At 35.2% G+C, this 23,344-nt stretch overlaps 2 protein-coding genes across 4 annotated transcripts; both read right to left on the bottom strand.

Annotated features, from left to right (window-relative positions):
* Positions 1–9,074: 9,074 nt before the first annotated feature.
* On the bottom strand, positions 9,075–16,773 carry LOC124840095 (uncharacterized). The gene is made up of 11 exons (XM_047316088.2): positions 16,516–16,773; positions 15,670–15,778; positions 14,526–14,711; positions 14,319–14,430; positions 14,208–14,238; positions 13,139–13,179; positions 12,955–12,989; positions 12,717–12,869; positions 10,088–12,570; positions 9,480–9,539; positions 9,075–9,341 (listed from the first exon to the last, which is right to left on the bottom strand). The coding sequence occupies exons 2-11, from the start codon at positions 15,738–15,740 to the stop codon at positions 9,292–9,294; spliced, it is 3,222 nt and encodes a 1,073-aa protein (XP_047172044.2). The 5' UTR covers positions 15,741–15,778; positions 16,516–16,773; the 3' UTR covers positions 9,075–9,291.
* A 2,007-nt stretch (positions 16,774–18,780) lies between these two features.
* Positions 18,781–23,092, bottom strand: LOC124840077 (uncharacterized). Of its 3 annotated transcripts, XM_088106611.1 has the most exons (9): positions 22,617–22,747; positions 22,117–22,285; positions 21,840–21,987; positions 21,592–21,742; positions 20,549–20,674; positions 20,378–20,458; positions 19,976–20,168; positions 19,631–19,901; positions 18,781–19,334 (listed from the first exon to the last, which is right to left on the bottom strand). In XM_088106611.1, the coding sequence occupies exons 3-9, from the start codon at positions 21,946–21,948 to the stop codon at positions 19,063–19,065; spliced, it is 1,203 nt and encodes a 400-aa protein (XP_087962737.1). In that variant the 5' UTR covers positions 21,949–21,987; positions 22,117–22,285; positions 22,617–22,747; the 3' UTR covers positions 18,781–19,062. The 3 variants fall into 3 exon arrangements, with proteins under 3 accessions (XP_087962737.1, XP_047172035.1, XP_047172028.1); XM_047316079.2 differs by lacking the exon at positions 22,117–22,285 and having other exon boundaries at positions 18,781–19,331; positions 22,617–23,092; XM_047316072.2 differs by lacking the exon at positions 22,117–22,285 and having other exon boundaries at positions 22,617–23,089.
* Between the last annotated feature and the right edge of the window lie 252 nt (positions 23,093–23,344).

Here is a 23,344-nt window from a genome sequence, read left to right as displayed (position 1 = left end):
TCAAGAGAATTTAGTTATAAAATCTTCAAGTATAACCCCAACTCTCTTATTCACCAAAATAAGCTAAAAACAAGAAAACAAGCAAGTTTTTAAGTCAAAAAAAGTTCATTTATTATCAAAATTTAATCCTAAATAACGGTGAAATCAACCGTTATCACAACCCCAAACTTGAAATTTTGCTTGTCCTCAAGCAAAACAACATGTGACTCAGCCTAAACAACACTTTAACGGTTCAGCATATTACAAAGCACTTTCTTCTAAGACAAGTAATCACTCATAACTGCTTATATTAAAAATATCAGTCAAGATGAATTGATGCTTTAGCCAAACAAGCTCAACTATGGTGCTCACATATTCACAATATATAACAGATGCAAACTCATGAATGATCAACAACCAAGCAAGAATGTTATCCTATAGTGCATGGAACTATTCCTTAACAAAAGACAGTGTTTCACTCAAGCACTCAAAAGTGTATAGTGAGGTGACACTCTTACACTCTACCATCACAATGTCAGATGAATCAACTTTGTCTTTCATTTAACCACATATCAAATACACTCACAAGCAAGTTATCATCACAAGGACTTTTTATGGCTTGTATTGAGGCCGGGCTAAGCAGAAAATTGGTTTTTCTAGACAACAAAATCCTTGAGTTAAGAGAATGCACAATTCATTGCAGTCTTGTATTCTCAAAGCTCGATGCTCCATCTCCATTGGCAAATGACATGCTTTTCCATAGACTAACTGAAAAGGAGATAGCCCTATAGCAGTCTTCATTGTAGTCCTGTATTCCCAAAGTGCATCATCTAGCTTTTGAGACCAATCCTTCCTTGATGAAGCAATTTTCTTCTCCAAAATCCTCTTTATCTCCCTATTAGACACCTCAGCTTGCCCATTTGTCTGTGGATGATAAGAAGCAGCCACTTTATGTCTCATTGCAAAAATGAGATCCTCCATCACTGATAAGAATTCTAGGAACTCCAAACCGAGCAAAAATTTGCTTTTTCAAGAATTTAATGACAATGCTAGCATCATTACTGGGACAAGAAACTACTTCTACCCACTTACTCACATAATCAACCGCCACCGAAATATATTCATGATTAGAAGACGGCAGAAAAGGTCCAACAAAATCTATCCCCCAGCAATCAAAGACTTCAACCTCCAAAATTCCCTGTAATGGCATTTCATGTCTTCTTGAGATACTTCCAGTTCTCTGACATTTATCACAATTTCTAGCATGATTATGAGCATCTTTAAAGAAAGTAGGTCAATAAAATCCTGACTGGAGAATTTTTGCAGTTGTTCTCTCTCCATTAAAATGCCCTCCATAAGGTGAATCATGACAAAGCCAAAGAATTCCTTTTGCCTCTTCATTAGTAACACAACGCCTCAAAGGATTATCTACTCCAATCTTAAATAAAAACGGATCATCCTAGATAAATTATTTTGCGTCATGCAAAAACTTTTTCTTCTGTTGCCAATTAAAATCTTTTGGGATTACTCCTGCAGCTTTAAAATTAGCCATATCAGCAAACCATGGTCTCTGTTGAATATACAGGAGTGTTTCATTTGAGAAAGACTCCCAAATTTCTTTCTCCTTGCTTGTGACTTCACCGTTTACTAACCTGGATAGATGATCAGCAATCACATTCTCACTACCCTTCTTATCACGGATTTCCACATCAAACTCTTGTAATAAAAGGACCCATCTAATCAAGCGTGGTTTAGAATTTGGCTTGGTTAGCAAATACTTTATAGTTGCATGATCCGTGTCTATGATCACCTTAGACCCAATGAGATAAGGTCTAAATTTCTTCAAGGCATATACTATAACAAGGAATTTATTTTCTGTAGTGGCATAATTCAACCGGGCTTCGTTCAAGACTTTGCTACATTAATAAATAGTACGAAAAACCTTCTCTCTCCGCTGGCCAAGCACAACACCTATAGCATAATCACTAGCATCACACATTAATTCAAAGTCTTGATTCCAGTCTGGCGCTACAATCACGGGCGCAGAAACCAACTTCATCTTTAGAATGTCAAAAGCCTTCGTGAATTCATTATTCATCACAAAAGGCACATCTTTGACAAGGAGATTGCTTAAAGGTTTGGCAATCTTGGAAAAGTCTTTAATGAATCTTCTATAAAACCTGGCATAACCCAGAAAACTCTTGATTCCTTTCACATTTGTATGTGGTGGAAGTTTCTCAATGACTTCCACTTTTGCTCTGCCAACTTCAATTCCCCTAAAAGAAACTTTGTTACCCAAAACAATACCTTTAGTCACCATAAAATGGCCCTTTTCCCAGTTAAGAACAAGGTTTGTCTATATGCATCTTTTAAGCACAATATCCAGATTAAATAAACAAACTTGAAAGGAATCACCAAATACCGAAAAATCATCCATGAAAACTTCTATGCATTTTTCTATCATATCTGCAAAGATTGCCTGCATACATCCTTGAAATGTGGTTGGACCATTACACAAGCCAAATGGCATTTTTCTATAAGCAAAAATACCGAACGGACATGTAAAAGTTGTCTATTCCTAGTCTTTTGAATCTACCACAATTTGATTGTATCCTGAGTAACCATCCAGAAAGCAATAAAAAGCTTGTCCAGCCAATCTCTCCAACATTTGATCCATGAAAGGAAGAGGAAAGTGATCCTTCAAATACATCAAAGAAGAATAACCTTAACAATTAATGAAAGAAGCATAAATGAATTAAAACTAATTCAAATACATGAAAGTTCACAAGGTTACATCATCCCCCAACAACAAATTGAATTTAGTTTTCCCTTGTCATGGAGAAACTAGATGAACAATGGAATGAGAATGAAAGATAAACCCTAAAAACCGAAGAGGAGAGCTTTCGCATCCACTTCTGCCTCTAGAGAGTTGGAAAATTTTGAATTTGTGTCAATTTTGTCAAAAGATACTCCCTCTAGGGCGTCCAAGTCCTTATATAGAACTGAATTGGATCATGGGCCAACGTTGACACCGCTCAGCGCCCCAACATAGGACGCCCAGGCAAGCTTGCGAGAGGAGTGGCGCTTAGCGCCCCAAGAAGGGCGCCCAGGCGTGAAACGTTACTTGAAGACTAGTGCTCAGCATCCATGAAAGGGCGCTCAGGCGTGGGTGCGAGACATCCTGCGCTGAGGGCCCCAGAAAAGGGCGCCCAAGCGTCCTGCAACCTTCAGCAGCCTTCTCTTCTAGTGCTCTTTTTGTCCTTTTTGAGTTCAAACTTTTTGACATTTAACTCCTCTTCCAATTCATCCCAGTTTCCTACAAAATTAAGGGAATTTAGTGATAATATCTTCAAGTATAACCTCAACTCTCTTATTCACCAAAATAAGTTAAAAACAAGAGAACAAGAAGTTTCTAAGTCAAAAAGGGTTCATTTATTATCAAAATTTAATCCCAAATAACGATGAAATCAATCGTTATCAATAAGCGCATGAAGTTTGATGGGGAATAACATAAGAATCCATAAATTGTTTAAAAGAATGGAAAAATATTCACGAGCATTATCATTGCACAAAGTTTGATAGAAATACCAAACTGAGTTTTAATTTCACTATAAAAGATTTGAAAAATATACAATAAATCAGAACGATTTTTCATTAAAAATAGCCAAGTACATATGGAATAATCATATATAAAAGTAACTAAATATTGAAAACCTATATTAGACTTAACACGACTAGGTCCCCAAATGTCATAATGGGCTAAGGCAAAAGGAGACACTATGAGGAAAAAAACTACGAATATGGTGTCCTAATTGACACGACTCACAAACCAAATTGGACAACTTAGATAAGCTAGGATCAAGTTCTTCCAATTTAATAAGATTGAGATTACTTAGCTGAGCATGAAGAAGAGATGGGGACTCCATAATTGTGCCAAAATCTATATAGTGGCGAAGATGATAGACCATGAGACTAACATTTGGTGTCAATCATCTATCTCAAATTTCGATCCTATAAACAAACAGAATCTTTGTTAAAAGAAATATCACAATCAAGAGAACGAGTTAGACAATTAATGGATAATAAGTTAAAAGGAGACCTAGTGACATAAAGAACATTATCAATGGATAAAAAATAAAAAATGTTAACAGTCCCAACACCATGAGCTAAAACTCTATATTCCTCAGCCATTGTAACATAAGGTTACGGATTCAGAGAGGACAAAAAGGAAAATAAATATTTGTTACCATTAATGTGATATGTGGCTCCTAAGTCAAGACCTAAGAGCCAAGAGAAGAAGATGGAGTCATACCAACAAAAGATGTACCTATGTCAACATGTATAGAGGGGCGAAGATGATAAAGACCATGAGACTCACATCCGGTGTGAATCATGTGTCTCAAATTATGGTCCTGTAAACAAACAGAATCTTTGTTAAAAGAAATATCACAATCAAGTGAACGAGTTAGACGAATAATGGATAATAAGTTAAAAGGTAACCTAGTGACATAAAGAACATTATCAATTGATAAAAAAAATAAAAATGTTAACAGTCCCAACACCATGAGCTAAAACTCTAAATCCAAAAGTCATTCTAACAGAAGGTAAAAGATTAAGAGAGGACAAAGAGAAAAATAAAGATTTGTTACCAATAATATGATATGTGGCTCCTGAGTCAAGACTCAAGAGCCAAGAGAAGAAGATGGAGTCAGAATAATAAAAGATGTACATGTGTGTGCTACAGATGCAATGGAACTAGAAGGTTGTTGATCCTTATACCATTTAAGAAATTTACTAAAAATAACAAAGTTGTTGGTAATATCAGATGAAGGAGGATCCCTAGAATGTGATTGTAAGGGAGGAGCAGTCTGAACAATAGTAGCAGATATAGGAGAACGACTATGTAATGAATAACACTAGTCAGTCTTGTAGCCTAGTTTGCCATAATGGTCACACTTGATATGTCCTTTTCCCGACTTGCGAGAGTGATTGCGATCATGACGTTGAGATGCCAACGTAGAGGAAACAAATGTATCATTGATGGGTTTGCTAGGTACATGCAACAGAGTGGAACAAGTAGAAGTTAAATTGGAATAATAGGTGAACCAAAAATCTAATCACGGATATGAGAATATTCATCAACAAGGTTGTGCAAATGCCAGTAACATGAAGAACTTTGACTATTGCTTTATTTCTTGGGCAGGAGTAGAGGAAGGAAGTAATAATTCATTAAATTCATGAAAAAGAGCATGAATTTTACCCCTATAATCATCGACAGAGTCCTAATGCCGAGGAGTAACAACATTTAAAAGATCATAACAAACACCATAAAGATCTTGTGTATCATTGGTGTATAATAATTTAGCGTGTTCCCAAATTATAAAACATATTTCGTAGGAACGAAAAATTTGTTTTAAAGAATAGTGAAGGGTACCCTTGATAACATTTCACAATTGAGCATCAATTTTTAACCAATGGGTAATCGTAGTGGAATCAATAGCTTTCACGTTCTGAGTAATATGATCAACTTACCCCTAACTCTTAAGCCAAAGTTTAAATGTTGATGCCCAAGTCACATAATTAGTGTCATCTAACTTATCAATAGATAAATGCACATTGACATAGTTAGTATATATAGACAGGTCAAACGTACAGGAGACAAGGTCAAACGTATTGTTGACAAAAGAGATGTCAGAAGCCAGAAACAAGTAAGAGAGAATAAAAACCTAAAACCCGAAATAGGCCCAATCAATACAACTAGGTCAGATCCAGAGCGAGGAAGTTGCGACGAGTTCAACAAAGGTAGTCAGCATAGGAAACATGTGTAGCCACGAGCAGCTAGACAGTATGGCGAAAGCGAATTGAATCGTGAAAGCATGTATTGGCTCTGATGGTATCGATCATGACGACATTCTGGTCGCTTGACCGAGACGAGTAAAACCAGGGTCGCCGGTTGAAACTAATGTTCCAACGACAATGGCAGTCACAACGACGATGACTCTAACTACGACGACGACGGTTGTAGTAGGAAAGGGCGACAAACATTTTTCCAAAGAACCTTAGGTTCTAGAAACCATGTTAAATATAGTGAAAAACTATTTATGGGATTAATCTTCCTTGTGTTAAATATACACATAGGGTCCTCTATTTATAATAGAAGAAATATAAGCTAAGCCCAAAATAGAAATAAGAAATATTAACAAAATAACTAAAGATAATATATTTATCACAGATTGTAGAGTTATGACCTCACCTACTTGCGAACTTGTTTGGCTTAAGCAAATGCATAAAGAGTTACAATTTGAAGATGTAACTCAAATTACACTTACACGTGACAATCAGGCAACTCTCCATATCAATTATAATCTTGTATTTCATGAAAGGACCACATACATTGAGATTTACTCTAATTTCATTTGAGAAAAAACTGTATCTGAAGATATCAAGATTGAACTCAAATTATTATTTAGTAGATACTTTCACTAAATTTTTAAGGAGGCTAAGAATTAATTATATTTGTAATAAATTTTATATGTATAAGCTTGGTGGAGAGTGTTAGATATATTGTATTGTGTTAATTAGAAAAAGGTTTAATAGCCTTCTTTGTCCTTAGTTTCGCTCTAGTGTGTCAAGTTGGTCCAACCTTTTAAAAAAGTGTCAATTTCGTCCATAATTGATAAAATTTGCCTCAATTAAGTCCCTTCAGTTAAATATGCGAAAACGGCATTAGTTTTTCTTTCTCTTTCTTCTACTCCTCTGCAACGCAGCAGCTCTTGTCAGCTTTTTATCAGTGGTATGGTTTAATTCCTGACACATAAATTATTTTGTGAAGTAGTTATATACACTTTTGTTATATCAAAATTTTATCAATTTAATATTAGAGACTTGTTATGTTTTCTTTTTAAAGGTTCAAAATTTTTTAAAGTAAAAACACACACATAAAAAAAAAAATATATATATATATATATATATTGTGTGAATAAATTTTTATTCGAAAGAATGAGTTGAAAATATATTTTATATTACTTTCATAAATTGTAAAAATATAATAATTTATAAATGAACATAATCCTTTATAATAATTTGAAAATAAAAAATATATTTAACCCATAAAACATTAATTAAAAAAATGAGTTTTATAAGACTGTTTTACTGTAATAAAAGTGATAACAAAATTTAAAAGTTGTAAAAACGTTGAATTATAAGAATAAAAAACAATTCCTTCCAAACGAGAGTATATATCTTTTTCAACAACAAAATAAAATATTAATTAGAAAAATAATAGTCTAATGAAACTCCTACATTACATAAAAAGTAGTAAAAAAATATATTAAAATTGACGTGGCACAATAAAATCCACTAAAAATACATTAAAGCTTATTACTGTGGATTTTACTATTTCATATCACTTTTAAGATTATTGGTTAGCAACTTTTACTCTAATATAAGGATTCTTACAAGGCTCATACACACTCCATTTGTTTAATTTGGTTTAATGACAAAACTTATGTTTTCAAGATAGAGCTTTTTTTTATTGAGTAAATATTACTGTTATATTAGGTGTATATCTATATTATTTAGTCCTTAATTATAAGATTAAATATGTTTTTTTTATTAAATTATTTTTAAGAATGTGTTTCATCCTTAAAATAAATTTATGGTTTTTTTACTTTATAAAAATAAGGTAAAATAATAGAACTTTACATTGTAGTGTAATATAACTTAAACATATATTTTGTTAAAAATTACTTTTACACAACGTTCCTTCAATACAAATAAATATAGTTTAAAAACAAAATACAATTTTTAAAATTTGTTTAGGAATAAAAAATCTAGTTAACCCTTAATTATATACGATATACAAACTTAAATTTTTGAAGATTTTTTTCACAGTTGAAATCATATTTATTATTTTTATTAATCTTATTCTTATGTATATTTTAAATTTTTAATAATTTATACATTAGAGAAGGAGAGAGTTAGACAAATACCAAAAATTAGGAATGAGACCCAATATATTTTAATTTGTTTAATCATTAACTCATTATGATTTGGAGAAACTATGAGCATTAATTCACATGTTTTATATAAAGGATCACGTCAAGGATAGTGAGATGATGATAGCACTGACAAAAAGTTGATGCATTGTAGAGGAGTAGAAGTGAGAGAAAGAAAAGTTAACTCTGTTTTCGCATATTTAACGGAAGGAACTTAATTGAGGCAAATTTTATCAAGTATGGATGAAATTGACACTTTTTTAAAAGGTTGGACCAACTTGACACACTGCAGCAAAACTAGGGACAAAAAAAACTATTAAACCTTAGAAAAATATAGAGTTTTGATATTGTTTGATATTAGTAGATATTGTTGATATTGTTTTTAACAATATCTTTTATTTACTATATTTATGTTTGGTTGTCATCTATTCATGTATCATTCTTCATTATAAATATATTATCTTTTGTGTTTTAGACACAAGAAAGATTAATCTTATACCTAGTTTTACTATTTAACATGTAACTTAGCACATGCTTCATTTGGTGTATATATAGATATCAAAAAATAAAAGCTATTCAAAACTTTACTTATATAGTTTATGAATTTACAAAAATAAAAGCTGTTCAATTTTTTTTTTGACATAAATCTTGAATCTGACAAAATAAAAGCGATTAAAAGTGGTTTTGTTTGAAATTTAGAAATTAACTTAATCAGACCAAATAAGCATTGATTCATTCTTAAAAAAGATTTATTTTTATATACAGTATACAGAGGCACAAGTGCTAGTACGGAAGGTGCGACTCAGTTATACATCAATGAGCTTTGACTGATTTAAATAAGCCGAAATTTTTCGTATTTGTAGTTCTAAAAAACATTTTAATTTATTAACACATATTTTATCCGCTTGAGTTAAATTCATTTAAAAAAAGTTTAACCGGGTGAGGTATATTAGTTTGAGCTGACAAAAAGAACATAATCATTGAGTTATCTACAGTGATGAATATTTCCAAAGTAACAACACCATTCGATGAAATTAACGTTTGGGACACTACAACAAAGAATCCAGCTATGGGAAAATTTTCCTAGGGAAGGCCTGATGATATGAATTATGACTTTCGGTAATTGTATAGGAATAGAAATACAGCGAACACAATTTAATGAATTTACAGCATTTCACCAAACCCCCCACTTCGCAATATATAATTTATAACATCGCGCGCTGAAATTATTTCTAATTTAGCTTTAGTTGATGCAGACAAAAGCTGGTCCGGTGATGATGGCAAAGTTGATGGCAGTTTCCCATGAAACTTTGACTCAGGGCTTGCTTCCCCTAAAAGCTGAAAGAGAAAAGAATGATCTTGACCCTGGATCATGTACATGAAAAACAAAACGAAGGAATTAATAAGGATCACTATTAGTGAAAAAGAAAAATGTACAATTCCATGGTATTAAGGAGCACTAAAATCAAATTTACAAGTATTGGTATTGGAATGAAGACTGACCTCTTGTTGGACCAGCACCGTCTTGCATCTTGTGAGAATCCTTGCCATCGCCTCTGCCTGCTGCATGGCAAAAACCATGAGGAATTGGAAAAGGCACAGCTTACTAATTGTTTATTAGTCAAGAGTAATATAAACAACTGCATGAAGAAACTACCATAAAATTACGATAGTATTATCTTTTTTTAGTTTGCTTGGACTCCCTGTTTTAGGTTCCTTGTTCCTATGGGTGGTTAGTTCAGTTCAGAAGTTTGACCATGATGTGCTCCATATATAACTGAACCAGAGACTTCCAGATATTATTAAGCACCAAATAAGTGGGGCATAGCTAATCAATTACGTTGCAACTATGTCACGGTATGCAGACAAGAGTTTCACCACATGACAGATAAATATGAACAAAAGGAAAGCGTCTAATGTTTAAGTTTAGTCAAAAATATATTCGGAGAAAATATAGTATTAAGAGAAAGGTGAAAAACATTGACATGTTCCAAACTTTACTGCAATGCATCATCAGGTTTGTAGGAGATTGGGAAAATAAATTAAAAAAGAAGAGCAACACGAGAGAAGAGCAAAGCAAAGGGGGAATGTACTAGACAAGTATACTCTACCTAAATTTCTTTCATATCCATCATGTACTGAATTTTTTGGTTGTCCGTAGCTTTTCACATTGAGTGCGGCCTTCCTCAGTAGATTGTCAGCATTCCTTTTATTAGAATTTTTAAGTTCCTCTGCATCATCCTCTCCTTCAGAGAAAACAGATGGGCTAGACCAGCCAGTGGAACCTGTATCGCCCTTGCTCTTCCGAGCAAATTTCAACAGTCTTTTCAAACCTTTGGGTGCATCTTTTTGGTATATCATGGCAGGGGGGTTCTCGGCATTTCCCCACTCACAAGAGTCAGGTTCACTACTTTCTTCCTGTAGCATCTGTGATAGAGAATGACGAACACGCGGACTAGATGATCCCACTGGAACAGCATTTGCCAGAGATACTGATTGAAATGTGTCATCCTCACATGGCTTGGACGAATCTTCTTCTGTGTCCACCCAGGCAGAAGGTGATATGGTTAATTCTTCTTCATTCCTTATATTTAAGGAAGATTCTTCCGTGTATGTTACGACATCACCATCAGTAGGATTTTGGTCTAACTTCTCTGGCTCACTGCATTGCGATTGGTTATTTATCTGAGGGTCTGGTACTGTAGCAGCATTCTGATGAATAGGTGTCATCGTATCCCCGTCTGAATGGTGACTGACCAAGTCAGAAGCATTGACAATCAACTCACTTTCTCGATCTTCAATAAGATCTGCACTCTCTCTCTGAGATTTTTCAATTTTAGGAGGACCTTTTTTCTTGATAAGATCGGCAGTTCCATGCCCCATCCGAGAACCCTTACGTAAAAATGGTTTTGATTCCAAAGGCACCACACTGCTTTTCTTGGTTCCCTTATTACTTAAGCTAGTCTTTGAAGGAACAGAGACTTCTTCAGAAGCTGTCGTCACTTTTGCTTTGACTGCCTTGCTCTTGTTTGGGACGGCTGGCTGCCGCTTCTCAGTCATGCTTCTGAGGCTCTTGGAATTATTGTTGGTCTGAGTTTCTTTGTCGTTTCTCTTCCGTGGCTGAGATCTTTCCTTTTGGGGGCTTGGTTGGGGAACAGATGTAGTGGACACAGGCTTCCGCCTTGTTGGGGTGGTGTTGGCAGATGAAATTCCACCACGTGCTTTGGCTGGGGATGTACCAGCTGTCCTTGGTGAAGGTGTTGCTGACCAAGACTTACGTGTAGCAGGCATGGGTGACGTTCTAGATGATATCTTTTTTGTAGCTGAAGGCTTAGATGTTTCCTTTGGAGAATTTGTAGCTTGAGTTGATTTTCTTTGAGAAGTTTGGGGCAATCTTGAAGAACCTTTTTTACTTGCACTCGCATTTTTGGACATTTCAACCTTACTCTTATCAAGTAGTTGCTGCATTTGTCGGAATTGTGCTTCTTTTTCTACTTTTCCAGACTTTGCTCCTTTAAGTTTTTCGTCACGCTTTTCCTTATAATGATTGTAAGACCCTCCTCTCCGCTCAAATGAAATATTATGGTTTCTGCTGGGCTGGGACTTCCCAAATAAAACAGGCTTGCTTTCAACCATTTTTTTAAGAATTTGATTGAACTCTTCTTGCTTTCGTTGATTCCACTCTGCTGATGCTGCTAACTTATTTACAGTTTCATCTTTTACCGCTGGGTTGGTTTCATTTGGATTATCTTCAGTGTATAAACCTACATTTTCCTGTCTTTCTGGTTTTTTATCACAATCAGTAATCTCATTACTACTGTCAATTTCGGAAACAAAATCAGACACCACTCCTACATCCAAATTTTTTGGAATCTTGTCATGCACTGCATCATTAGAAGTCACTGGAACGGGATCTTCAGGAACATGTTCTGGCTGGTCTTGCACAGAGGTTTCCCCCATACCGGCACTCCATCTTCTCAAGACAGATTTATTTGTACTAACAGAAACATCTGCTAATGACTTCCTCTTCTGAATATCAGTAGTTTGATCACGTTGTTTGCTTTCAAAAAGACTGATGGCATCTTGTACAGTTATCCTCCTTACATCAATTTCTGATTTCTTATAGGATTGCTCAGATACTTCCCCTTCACAGTCATTTTCAGAAGCATCTCTAAATGTATTTGGCCTCTCTCTGCCAGGAAAATAATTGAGACTCTTGATAGTTAAGGCGGCAGCTCTGCGGGGTCCAGCTCTTCCTATTTGGACCCTTCGCATAGGGGATGCTGATCTTCTGGGTGTTGCAGATCTTACAAGAGAGCGGCTTCTCTCAGCAGATGTTTGATCCTCATCACTAGAGTTAGAAGATTCCTCACTTTCTGTTGAACCGTGTCTCTCAACCTGGGCAGCTTTTGCTGGTGAAACACCATACTTAACTGGTGTATTAGAATGTAATGGTTTGGAACTCTGCAGGCTTTTGACAATCTTGTTTGCATTGTCTTTTGTCACATCACATGAGTGCAAGATTGTTTCATTGCTCAGGGGCCCAACATGCTGGTTCTTGTGGTTTAGTTCTATAAACTTGCATAAAGAATGCCTGACAAGATGAACACAATGCATAGGAAATGTGCTCAACGGCTTAGCAGCAATGTATAACAGAAATTTAAGCTCAATCTAAAACATGCAATCATACATTCAGAGTGCTTATGACAAATAATTACATAAATCTGTCTGAAAACTTACCCTATGTTAGTGGCCCCAAAATGTTGAGAAAATTTTGCTAAATAGGTCAGATCTTCAGGGGAGCATGTAGCACCAGTGGCTTTGTTAAAAGTTTCAGCCAATTTGTCAATCAAAGCTGTTAATCTTAGATCCATTGCTCGTAACAATTCATTCCTGGCAGTATATTTTCAGAAAGCTTAATAGTGGGTGCAGCCAATTTATATCTGTTAAATGTAATGCAACAGTTACAAGAACATACTTTGAAACATCGGGTGACACAATGCTAACTTCTGGCTGTTCATATGCAATAAATTGTTAGTAGAATTATAATGGGCAATAATGAAGAACAAGATAATTGAAAACAGTTGTTTTATTAGTAAAAAATAGTGTGAATGAATTTGCAAAATGAACCAACTCTAAAGCATTGGAGAAAAAGGAATTACTTTGGAAGCTGGTGCTTCACCATAAGAGCTATAATTACCATCTGTCAAAAGTGGGAAATAGAATTAAAATAAACAGAACTTAAGAGAAGAATGGTACTAACATAAGAGTCAAGATAGCCATTTATGACCAAAAAAACACATTATCATCTAAAAGAGACATCAGAAACCTGACAAAAACTTAGCCACGAACTCTTCCATGTATTCAGAAACATTAAATGGAGAATGTCGTTTGATGTATTTATTTAGAGAATTCTAAGGCTGACCACTTCAATTTGGAGATAATATTTTTATCAACTTCAGGCCTTTTGGTAGGATTGAAGGGATAAAGTTGATAATGTAATGAGCCATCTAATGAAGTCCTCAGTTGGCTTGACCAAAACAGCATTCACCAGCAGCACATATCAAATCAGTGCGTACAGAAAATATCAGAGATTGAAGGGACTGCCACTATATACAACTAGAAATTGCTAGGCATGACATCAAAACAGTTAATACGGCATTCCAATGGCTTGGGATGATATTTCTATTTTTTTGAAAAACAAAATGTGATCATCACAGTTATCAGTGGCTTGTGATTCAGTCTTACAAAATATATTTGAAGTTGTATAATGAGAGAAAAAAAGTCAGTAAAAGGAAAAAACCAAGCATCATGGAAAAGCAGCATTTACCCAGCTACCATAATGGTGTACAAATATCCACAATACCTCAGAACTAAAATGTAGCATATGTGTTATTTAATAAATTCATAAATTTAATTCCATCACAGCTACAGATAGTCATGGCAAGCAAATAGAATTATATATAACACCTTAATGTGTTATTCAATAAATTCATAAATTTAATTCCATCACAGCTACAGATAGTCATGGCAAGCAAATAGAATTATATATACCACCTTAAACCAAGGCCTCACTACTGGGATTGCAATCTCACAGTATCAATAATTTACCCAGAAGCCAATCTCTGAAAGGCCTCTTCATTTGCAATGTAGAGAGAAAGAAAGGTTCAATTGTTTGGTAATAGAAGGCAAGAAGGAGAACCCAACCATATAGAATTTAGTTAAAATTACCTCTTTCCATTTCGAGATGATCCTGGTGGCCCTGGATTCAGAAGACAAATATTAATCAGAAACTACATAAATCCAATTCCAGTATTAATTAATTTAAAGACAGGGTACCACCTTCCCATATAAAGAAACATGAAATTTCTTTGAATCTTCCAACTGAGACATCTCATCCAGGATACTGCTGATGACATTTATCAAATCTGGTGAACTAACAACATGAAGGAACCTAAGAAGAAAAATAATATTAGAGCTACTAAGGTATTCCTATAAATAAATATAAAAGAGAAAGAAAAAAAATAAAAGACATTCTTTAATAGAAACCTTTTAAGTGTTGCTTTTGAAAACCATTCAGCACCATGCAGATTTTCTGGTAATTCAAGATCGAATTTTGCATCAAATCCTTCAGCATACAAATCATTTATTGCAGGTAAATGAGGCAACAAGTGTTCCAAATGCCCAGCTGCCACTTTACCAGATTGCTTCCCCTTACAGACAAATGCCTCGTACCTATCCCACCACCACAAAGAATTAAGTGAATCCAGTAAAAAAAAGCATCACATTCATAGGTGATCAAATTCAATATAAACTACTCAAATGCACAACTGAATGTCCTGAAGGAAGAACTGCCTATCAAAGGAAGCCATAATAATGTCAATAGATCACATGAATACAATGGTGAGTCTATGACATATTAGAACAATCCTGCTTCAAAGTTGTAAGGACATGTGTCAGAAACCAGCTACACTAGTATTAAGACAACTCTAAAAGCATCATATTCATTGATAAGATTTCATAACCTTTTATAGGAGAGAAATGTATTCGAAATTTAAGAAAAAAACAGTACAAAATGATGCATTATAACCATTGGTATCATCCATCATTCAGATTTATATAGTACTCTCTTATAAGTAAAAAAAAAAAAAAGAACCTTCTGTGATGGGGTACTGTTAGAGGTAAAAGTTCTCATGATATTTTATTTCATTTTCTGGTTAGGATTCAATTTGGAATTCTGGGACAGAATAAGTTCCATTTTCTAATTCTCCAAAGAAAGACATCAGAAACATCGTTTTCTTTTGTTAGAGCCCTTTCATAATTTTTTTCTGTTTTCTACTCGTCTTTTTTGTGTATTCAACAATAGAAAAACATATATAGACTAATAGTATTAAAAGATCATAAAGTTATCAAAGTTTTTATTTCATTATTGTCACATTGTGCAATTGAAATCCAATTACGGAGAAGGGTTTCTACTTTAAATTGACAAGGGCTTTTTCCCCCTTGGATATAACAAAAAAACTATATAACAGAGATGAGAAAGAAGGACAAGAACACCTAAAAGAAGGACAGGAAATCCTTTTAAACAACTTCAAAAAAAAAAAATACTAAAATAAATTCAGGTGAGAAGTTATTACAAAAACAAAACATTGTCAGAAGTCCAATTCTAACTCCAAAAGGCATCAAAGTTCACCTGTTTTGGTGGGGGAAAATCTGAATTGAAGCATAATCCAAGGTTGCAGTAGCATCTATGGTATCCTCCATTTCAAAAATCTGAGATGAAAAAACAGAAAACCGCAAACCTGAAGGGAAAATACCAATTAGACAAAATACATGCTCAAGTTCATTCAGAATTTATTCAATACTCTCGCAACTAAATAAATGGAACCAGTGTTGGAGAAACCATAAGCAGCTATCGTCATATCCACACAACTAAATCACACACTTCACTATCTAAAAATGTAAAATTTTAAACCATCCGCAACAGTAACACGAAAAAAAAAACGCAACAATTAAAAATAATACAGAACAAAGGTTGATCACAATGTAAATGAAAATAGCTTAAAAATCTAATGAAACGTCTTATTTTCAAATATGACATTCTGATTATCCTGATGCTGTACTATTTCACATCATCACCGCCAGCAAAAAAATACAAAAACAAAAAACAAAACACAGATTATCGCTTCTGAAAACGAAAAAAAGAATAACAAACTGCACACAGAAACAAACAAAAGAGCAAAAGTTTCAGAAACATAATAAAACGACGCGAAGTTAAATCAAAAAGTAATATCCAGATCGAGCGAGAAAACGAAACAGCTAAATATGCGTGCATTGGAGTCAGATCTAGCACGCCACCTACAATCTCCATCAGAAACAAAACAAAAGGATAAGATAAATCTCAGAAAACGCAAACTGCAGAGAAAGCAGATATAGGAGCGAATCTTGGATTCTTCAAAAATGACCAAAGCGAGGAAGCGAGAAAAACTAATGGCAATACAAGAAGACAGAGGGAGAGCAACACGTTAGGAACTCTCACCTCTCGTCTCTCGCCTCCTCTAACTACCGTTCGAGATCTGAAAACACGTTTCGCTGTTTATATCAGAGACAGAGAGATAGGTGGAGACATATAATTTGGAAAAGAAGAAAATGAAGTGTGAGGGAGAGTGAGTGACTGAAGGAAGCGTAGTTGCGTTGAATTTGAATCTGCGAGATGAGCAATGAGTGATAAGCGAAGAATGTAAGAAGAAAGACAAAGTGGTGTATTGTAGTGTGGTCCGCGAAGGAAACAAAACTACTAATTCTTAACACGCTACTCTATATCAAATATGCTTCTTTTCCACGCGTGCCGCTCACGCTCTCTACCTCTTTTCTTCTCTCGGCTTTTCCTCTCTCTTCTTTCAAAAACAATGAATTAAATTGGTGATTTACTTTTTGATTTTGTAATTCTTTTTACTTAATTATTATTATGGTTTTGTGGGGGTTTGGGATGGGTACTCGGGTCAAGTATGTTGTTGCATTGATGGACGAGAATGAGAAGGGATTATTTATTAGTTTAATTTGTAAGTAGAACACTTATTTTTTACCCTTTTATTTGAAGGTGTTGTGTTATGGGGTGCGTTATTTTGAAAGGGTAGGTGAAGAAATGAAGGGTGACAAAGATTGGGTTGAAAAAATGTGAAAAAAAACGACAATTGTGACCCGCAGCGCAACCAAATGCAGAACACGCGTGCGTGCGTTGGGGTTTCCAGATCCACACATACACACGTTCCTCGTCAAATTTGAAATTTGTATCTACTCTCATAAGATAACTTTGTCCATTGTCGGTAATTTACGTTGTACCATGCCCCTCAAAATTCAACCAAATAAAACCCTCTACTTATTTTGGTACAAAATAGTCAAAAAAAATGTTTAAGATACGGATAAATAATAAATAGGGACAATATATGCAAACTCGTCTATATATCCTGTCCCTCTCCGTCTCAGTTGGAAAAAAAAAGGGTACGCAACATCAAGTAGACAAATAGCGAAAGTTCTCTTTTTGCATATTTTATTTGGAGTAAACACCTAATTGGTTAATTCACTCTTTAGAAGATCACCTAATTTAATTTAGTTTTTGTAGAAGTTCCTAAATTATTCTTTGAGATTAGAAACGCAATACAGTTTACGTTTGTTAAGGATAGAAAAAATAAAAAAATAAAAGTTTAGACTTACTTTTATTTATCAAAATTTGTATTGCGTGTGCGACATGGACATACGACAGCAAGTTGTGATTTATTTACTTGATCTCTCGTTTTTTCCTTACCTGGTTTAAACAAAGAGCGAGCGGGGATATATCCTTTTCAAAACCTTTCATATTCTTATTCTATTACTCTCGCACTTTTCCACCGAAAAAGAAATATAGCACTTTTATTTAAATTGAGAATAAAGTAAGAGATCGATTACAATTAAGAAATCATAACCTAATTTTCGTATGCTCATGTATTGTCGTAACACAATTTAGTAAATAAAAGTTAGTATAGGATCCACTTGGATGGTAAAAGACTGCATGAAGCGCAGGGACCAGATCCAAGATCTGAATCATGTAAACTTTTCTTGAGAGAGAAAAATGCATCGATTCTTACAACAACATAAGTACATTGATTAATTTTAGCAAGAGAAAACAAAATTATACCAACTTGAATACAGGTACAAATTTAATAATGATAGATGTACAAAAAAGTGTCATGAGAAGTTTATAACCTGGGCAAGTAATTAATTTTACGGATCTAATTATATTTTTAGTCTAGTGAATTACAAAATAGCTTGACCTAAATTTAGACAAGCCATAATTTTCTGATGTAAAAATTGAATACTGCCATTCGTAACAAACGAAATATCTTCGTATTTCACTTCCTATGAAGTGTCGTTCCTTGGCACAAAACCGGGCCATGACTAATGTGGATTCCATTTCATTCCTAACAGTCCATTCAATGAAAGTGGAAGGCAAAGTTTGTGTGTCAGCTTTTCCTACTAGTGTACTAGCTAGATGGTACTGGTAGCTGGCAGAAAAGAAAACATAGGAAAAAGTAGGATAGAATAGAACACTAAAGTGAATTGATTGGAGTACCAGAAACTTGAGAAGGAAAGGTTGGCAAATCGTAAAGCTACCACTCTACTTATTATTGATTGCTTTTGGACCTTTACCTCTTGTTTGGCATCGCGGCTCTTACAATCCATGTGATGTGCAAATGAATTATGAATCCACTATATGCCACGAAGGGGCAAAAAGAGAAAAAGAAAAAGGGACTGGCAGAGAATAGAGTTACCATAATTCACATACTACATTCCATTGAAGCCGCTCCATTAATGTATGTTATAGATTACAGCAGAAGCAACATCCGGTGAGTTGCCAGCATTTTCATGCATCTCTTACAACTACAAAACAAACTCGCCTAAGTCGTGAATGACAAGGATAAAAAATTAATGATTCAGAGCCACTTATAGTTACATCCCCCGAAAGTTCTCATAGCAGAAAAGAACAGCCAATTTACCCACTAAGAAAATCCAATAGGAAACACAGGGCAAAAGTAAATTCAATAGCCCGTCAGTTAGACCAAACATGAACTAGTCCATGCCTATTGCCTGTATATATCTCATTACGCTCTTCATCGTAGAACAGAGCAGTAATGTCTTCCAAGGCTTCTGCAACTGTGCTCCTCATCTTGGAGCCATGTTTTCGCTTCCTTGAATTACAACAACCACTTCCTGAAGGATTCCCACTGCAACTGCAATTGTTATCCACTGGAAAGCTGTTGCTTGCCCTTATTTTGGCAAGACACTTGCCAGTTAAAATGTTGCTGACGTTGATGGAACCTGCTGCATAAAAGAAACAAGGCCAGTGGGTCACTATTGTACCTTTGAAGTTAGGTAGGCCTTGGTAAAATATACATATTGGTCCTAGAGACATTGCAAACTATTTGTTCAATACGTAATTTGCTATCACGAGTAACTTTTTAAGATATCAAGTTAAAAATGAAAAACATTTAGCTCAATCAACCCTAAGGTCTGATGATCAAGCTACACCTATAAAAATCTCCCCCTTGGTACCCTCCCTCATAAGGCGCATCACAAAAGGAAATTGGATAACTGGACAGAAAAAAGAATTAAAGTACCATTTCCTTCAGACAGTGAATCATCAGGATCAGCTTTACAATAGGATATGATAAGATCCTGGTCACTGGTTATGTATATATTGTTTGTATTGCAGTCAGGGTGCCACAAGAGGTGATCCTCAAACGAAGTTACAAGCTCTCCACGGAAGTTCCACACAGCCACAGTTCGATTTCGAAATGTCAGGAATAATTGATTCTCGTATAAAAAGATAAATGCAGATGGTGTCATAAATTCACTTCTGCAAACCTCTGTCAGCTCAAAAGTCCGCACCTAATATTATTTAAAAGTCACACAGCTGGATGTAGAATGTTTACACAATGCAGGTAAAGGAGAAAATTACTTACATCAAGAATTTGGAGGTTCTCGTTTTCTTGCTTGACAAGTAGCTTTTCATTGAACTGTTCAATAAAATCTACCTTCTTGTTACGATAAAGGAGATGAGTGAATGACTTCAAAACAGTACCATCTTCTATTGAAAGGATTTTAAGTGGGACATGGCTACTTGCTTTAGCAAAAATCAACAACATGATTCCCGGACTAAAAAATAATCATCAAACAAGACCAAAAGGAGCGTTAATAAAGCAGGACCACCCAAAGAAATTATAAAATGAAGAAAAATTACATCTTACAAGTTTAATAGCTAATGTTATAGTATTTCAGAAACTTGTGCATGGTCATAGAGGACTAAATCTATGGAAATGTTTTGCAAAACTTAAAGTAAATGTAAGCATTTCAAGAAAAATTACCTGATCTTAATCTCTTGGACATTTTTATCAGAAATTGAGTACAGCATTGTGTAATTTTTGAGGTCAAATACCTTGTATATGCTACAGAATTGAAAAGGCAAGTATCACCATTAAAAAGCCTTCACATATTACATGACCCACACAGAAGTATCAGATCAGCAAAACACTTACCTATCTTGAGCAGAGTACGTTAATACCTTCCCATTTACATCATCAAACTCTACAAAACCTGGCCACTTAAGAGACTCAGATTCGAAAAGAGCAAAGCCAGCATCTGGTTTACCCCTCCTTATGTATCTGAGAATGACACAAAATCTTAGCATAGAACAAAATTCAAACCTGGACATCCAACTAGAGCTAGTAACTCTTTTCTTTTAGTTATTGGGCAACTTCAGCAGGTTTGATCTCTACCTTTCTCTTTTGATAGTGGGGAGCAGGGATTTAAGCAGTTAAAAGTAGACCCTGGCTGCTGTAGCAGAGCAGATTATTATAGCAGTTGTAGCATACTGAATAGCAGATATGCGAAGATTACCAGCACTATGTGCTGATTCCAAAAAGCCCTCTGAACAGAGAAGTTAGGGCTTTGGGCAAATACTTTTGGGACTTCGATTTCCAGAAAAGAAAAGAAAAACTACATGGTGTAATAGCAGTAAAATGATAAAGAAAAAGACTTGTATTCAGAAGATCACGATTGATGATTCCTATCTAGAAAAAGAAAGGTACAGAGAAGATGAAGGAGGAAAACAGAATGCATTGCTGGAAAATGTAGAGGGTTGCGGGAAACAAAATGGGTCAACAGAAACAAGCTAGATTGCTGGCACAGGAGACTAGAAGCAAGAAATAACTTCACGAAGGTATTTTCTCCTTTGAAGGATGATGCACAACTACAACCCCAAAAATACGCCCGTTGACAATATCAAAACAAGAACGTTTTAAAGATTTCATTAAAATCTTGGAGTTGTTCCCAGTTCACCGCCAAGATTGTAATCATTATTCCACTCTGGATAGCAGTTGTGATGGCTGCACCACTAAACATAGACATTACAGTCTTATTGTAGTGACTGAGGGGGACTTTGGCACCATAGCACCACTATTGACAACCTACACATTATTAACTGTATTAAAAGATTTCAGAATAGTTTCTCTCTATCCTGCTTTAGTGTTTTTGGGGCCAACAGCTATGAGACGCTACAAAAACAAAGAACAATACGTACTCAATCCTTGTGCTTCTGCATTTCAAAGAACTGTAACCGTCTGAAGCGTATACAGAAACTGTGATAAGTGAATCGTTATTTTTGTTATAAAACAGACTTCTTATAACTTCATCGGGACTGACATTCAAAAAGCATATCCTTTGATTGGTCTCTGCATCAAACAATTGATACACGTCACACACACATATATCCATTTCAAAGTTGCAAAAGCAATTGAAAAACGAACATATGACAGATGTTAATACTACCTCTGCTAAATGCTGCGCAAACACCTGATTGTGCAAGAGCAAAAACAATATCTCGTGCTGCTACAATCTCAATAATCTTTGATCTTTTTCTCAGAAACGGTAACACCATGGTTGAAGGACCTTTGGGATCATGTGTATCATATTCCTCCTGTAAACAAAACCATCAGACATATCACACCGAATGCGGGAAAAATGGGCATTCATAAGTAAATTACACATCTAACTATCAAAACAAGAGGAACGGAAGACTCTTCGACATCAATGATTTAAAACCTACCACACCCGAGCATGGGGAATGACATAAACAAAAACGCCACACCACTTTTCTATTGCAACTATCTCATGTTTCAAGCTAAAGTATCGAGAATGCAATCAAGCAGCGGGGTAAGACTAGTGGTCTAGTCCTTACCATCTGTTAAACCACCAAATACACACCAAAAGAGTTACTGAAAAAACAAAAACAAAAATTATGTTATGAACAGTCAACCGAGTCATTCTGTATCCAACATACAAACCTTCAATCCACCAGTAGCATACAGGCCTTGAATTCTTACAAATTACCAAGAACAGCACATGATTCTGCTTAATTGTTTAAAGACTGTGACTTAAAAAGTATGGTAAAGGCACTATACAACACTGTTGCAAAAAATTTAAAATCGGATCCATCAAGAGATTTTACACGCCGCAACCCTAACCAAATATTCCATTCATAGTCGTAGGATTCGGACACCAACTTTTAAAAAGTGAATTAAATAACAAAATTTAGGGAAATGGGACCTGTAAGCGAATATTCCGGAATCTCTCCTGAGCATCGCTCATGGTGAACGCGCGATCACGCTTGGAGCTAATTTCGCGTCTCTGGAGTTTCTTGACGCTGTTGACGAAGCCATCCGCTGCACGCGGCCTCTTCTTGGCAGCGACGATCCTTCGACCGCAGCAAGGTCGAGGGCTCACAGTAATTCTCCTGCCACCTTCCATTCCCTCAGAGGAGGAGCTGCTGCATCTGCTGCTACCTCAGCTCAATCCAACCCTAGCTCTTCGCTCCCCCGGAACAGGAACTACCGAAATTAGGGTTTCGTGAATCGGTGGGGAGCAACGATGGAGAGGTGTGTGTTATACGATGAGTGTGTCTCAGTGAAGAAGAATAGAAATGGAGTCAAGGTGTTCAACGGGCGTCGATCCCGTTTCAAAAATCCGAATTTGGATTCTCCCTTCACTCTCACATCTATGAGTAAATTAAAATTGAGAGATGCGCCCCTTGTATGTTTTTTTAATAGTCATTATAACCTCGCTCTTCCTTTTTTTTCTCTGTGTTTATTATTATTTAATTTTTTTATATTTCTATTATTAATTTCGTTGGTGTTTGATGAGATTTTATATATTTAAATTTAAACATTTTATGACATGGAAGAAGAATTTTTTAGTCTAGCTAACGTATCAATTGTGTTCTTCACTTAACATAGAAAAAATCTAATAAAGAAAGTAACGAAATATCATAAAATGAA

This window comes from Vigna umbellata, chromosome 2, assembly GCF_029865625.1.
Source record: "Vigna umbellata cultivar VRB3 chromosome 2, Vumbellata_1.0, whole genome shotgun sequence".
NCBI classification, from domain to species: Eukaryota; Viridiplantae; Streptophyta; class Magnoliopsida; order Fabales; family Fabaceae; genus Vigna; species Vigna umbellata.
The sequence above is the reverse complement of the archived record's forward strand: the minus strand, read 5'-3'. Positions and strand labels throughout refer to the sequence as shown.